This window comes from Etheostoma spectabile, chromosome 11 (assembly GCF_008692095.1).
Source record: "Etheostoma spectabile isolate EspeVRDwgs_2016 chromosome 11, UIUC_Espe_1.0, whole genome shotgun sequence".
NCBI lineage: Eukaryota > Metazoa > Chordata > Actinopteri > Perciformes > Percidae > Etheostoma > Etheostoma spectabile.
In genome coordinates this window covers 11,124,383-11,127,421 of record NC_045743.1, presented here as the reverse complement: position 1 = coordinate 11,127,421, position 3,039 = coordinate 11,124,383, and the positions used below count along the sequence as shown (strand labels likewise).

The 3,039-nt window shown below is 40.2% G+C and overlaps 1 protein-coding gene across 1 annotated transcript in view; it reads right to left on the bottom strand.

Moving 5' to 3' along the window:
* Nucleotides 1–859: 859 nt before the first annotated feature.
* The window catches only part of dip2a (disco-interacting protein 2 homolog A), an 86,174-nt gene continuing 83,994 nt past the window's right edge, over nucleotides 860–3,039 (bottom strand). The window contains 1 exon segment of the mRNA XM_032529108.1: nucleotides 860–3,018. Coding sequence (XP_032384999.1) covers nucleotides 2,766–3,018 — 253 coding nt within the window. The 3' untranslated portion in view covers nucleotides 860–2,765.

The window sequence follows — 3,039 nt, the reverse complement described above, 5'->3', positions numbered from 1 at the left end:
GTACTGTAAATAAAACAAAATGTTGATTAATATCCTTATTAGTAAAGAAAATGTAATGTTTTTTATCATTTAACTATTCACTGAGGATCAGCATCAGTGATGTACGACTGTACTAAATGCACAAAAAAAGAATTTAGTGGAAATGTCATAGTTAATTTTTGTTAGTTTACTGTTGGAAATAAAAATGAAAGTCACTAAAACATAAAACTGCATTTCCTGTTTTTGAATACCACAATCAGCTGTGACACTGTATCAGTTGCTCTGTCCTTTTCCTGATGGTAGTATTTTTTTTTAGGGATTGCAATCCACGTTTGAAATTTCTGCAATATTATACTTCCAATAGTAAAAGATTAAATTAAATCTCTAGGCTAGGATGGCAGACCTTTTCAGTCATATAACATCTGTAAAGGTTGTTTCAGGACAATTTATAAAAACTTGGAGATGTTTTCAAACTGAGCTTTAAGGCGACACTGGTAAACCTACACAAATTATTTTGGCTGATTATATCTTCACAGAACTGAGGGTAAAAAGGCCGCAGTTAAGTGATATGCCATTGACTCTTGTTGATAATGGATGATAATACCCCACAAACTTTGAATATTCTTTTTTTTTTTAAAGATAATTCTTTGGGTATCCTTTAATCGATGGAACAGCTGTATACAAGATAAGGGGGGAAAGAGGGGTAAGACATGCAGCAAAGGGCCAGTGGTCGGAATCAAACTTTGGGCTGCTGCGGTAAGGACTGAGCCTTGATCCATGGGGTGCCCGCTCTACCAGGTGAGCTAGCAGGGCGCCCCGGACTTTGAATATCCTTATAGGACAGGACCCCTGAATGTTCAGCTGCCAGTGAAGACAAACATTTCAAGTTAAAAGCACTTTTTTTTTTTTATTCATTAAGAAATCATGTTATGAAAATAATGACAACTAACCATATATCAGACGAATGTATCTTTCCATTATGCTAACAACAAAAGTTTGCTCTGGAGGATCTCAGCCGTCACCAGAACATAACCGTCTTCTCCATGTGCTCGGAGTGTGCTTCGTCTCATCCTGGAAGTGGCTGGTTCCCACAGTTCTTTCGTATTATAAAATGTTTAGAAGGCTTTTCATGTCTCTGCCCAATGTCCACACATGAGAATATATTTCAAATAATCTTTGTTTGTGGGGGAGAAGTTCACATATATACCAGATTCAGTCTTTGTGTTATGCTTCATGTCACCTCCTCTGCCTATTAATAATTTACACCAAACCTGTACATACTTACAGCAGGCCGGAGCCCGTTTCTGAAGGGATGCACACATAGAAAAAAGAAGCAACATACAGTGAAGGGCATCTTTACAAAGTAATGTAATAAGGTGGGAGGTCAAGGTGTTACGAGCATATTAGACACTTGCCTTCATACAGTACATGCAACTCACATTGTTCAACTCACATTCAACCTTATGGCACTCAAAACGAGGCTATGACATTCTCCATCAAAACCATTTTCTTCCAGTCTTTTGCTTTAAAACACACATTCAACACAACTGACAACAGGGACAGACAATAAAATATTATTGGAGTAAGAGTGTGTTTGTAATGGCTGATGTTACAATCAAGTATATTCATCTTAGCCAAAAAGATGAAAGACTGGGTGCAAGAAGAGCAAGATTAACCATACCTAACCTCCCTCTGCATATTCCCTCCCTATCCAACAGCTGATAAACATCACAAAATTGAGTTAAACAGGAGCTGGGATAGGAACAGGCAAACACTTAAGGCTTGATTCATATAATTATTTGGCACGTTGCCAATAGTAAGAAACCATGATATTCCTCGCCATCTCATGACTTAGAATGATCGACTCTTACTTTCTGCAGTCATTCAGAGCAACGGCTATCACATCGCTCGTATTGCATTTTGTTCAGATAAAATAACTATATTACACATTTTTGATTTAGAAAAGAATGATTGAGTCACAAAAAAATCTAATTCTATTTTCTATGTGTTCTGTTACTGACACCAAAACTAAAAGGACTGCAGGAATGAACGAATAACACCAACTGCCCCTCCGACACCACTGCTGTGTGCTTCTTTGTTGATGCAATAACCTGATCTGAACTGAGTTGGAACACGAAAATCTGTGTTCACATTAGGGTGCAGTCTTATCAAAAGAGCTGTTCCTACAGATGCAATGAAAATGTAGGTGGGATAGACATTTTTTTATGAAAAGCAGGTCAGATCTGCAGGTGCACAGGAGGCTCTGTGAATAAAAAATATATTAGAGCTAATTTGAACCAGGGTTAGGGTACTGGCGTCAGTCCTGTTCTACGGCACAAGTGAATGGTAAACAACTAACATTCATGATATTGGAGATTGACAAAGTAAATTATGTTAATGGCACAGTGTAGTGTTTTACCATAACCTCCTGCTATGATGCTATTGGATGTGCTGGGTTTAAGTAGTCAGATGCTCTATCGTACATAAACAAATGATCTTCAACAAAACCAAAACACCTTTAAAAGAATATTTGTTGAGGCAAGAAATCCCAGGGAGAAACAGACATGAGGTTTGTGTCGATTTGATTTCTCTTGGAATTTTCTCTGCATTTTGATGTGAAGTTTTGCATCCATGTATCTTTCATATTTCCCCTCTGTGAGCTGAAAAAAGTACTCACTTTATTTCAACAGAAGCAATACTGACCCCCGGGCCTGCTACAATTACGAGCCTCACATTGACTGTTCTGCAGCCTCCTGTCATGTGATAAACCACGTGGAGGGGAGCGCTCACATGTTGTAAGCTACATATATGGGGTCCAGCTGGTCGGCGAGGAATCCGTCTCTGAGGTGCATGCGTTGCTTCTCCCCTCTGGAGTTGATGGGGATGACACCGGGGTCGACCACCACCACCACCCCTACGATGAGGTAGTGCTCCTCCAGCACCACGTTGGTGACCAGGGCCACCAGGTCCAGGGCCTCCTGCTCCGAGCCCTCCAGCTCCACAACCACCACCAGCAGGTTGGTCCACGTGAACACCGCACTGGAGGGAGGGAGGAGGTAG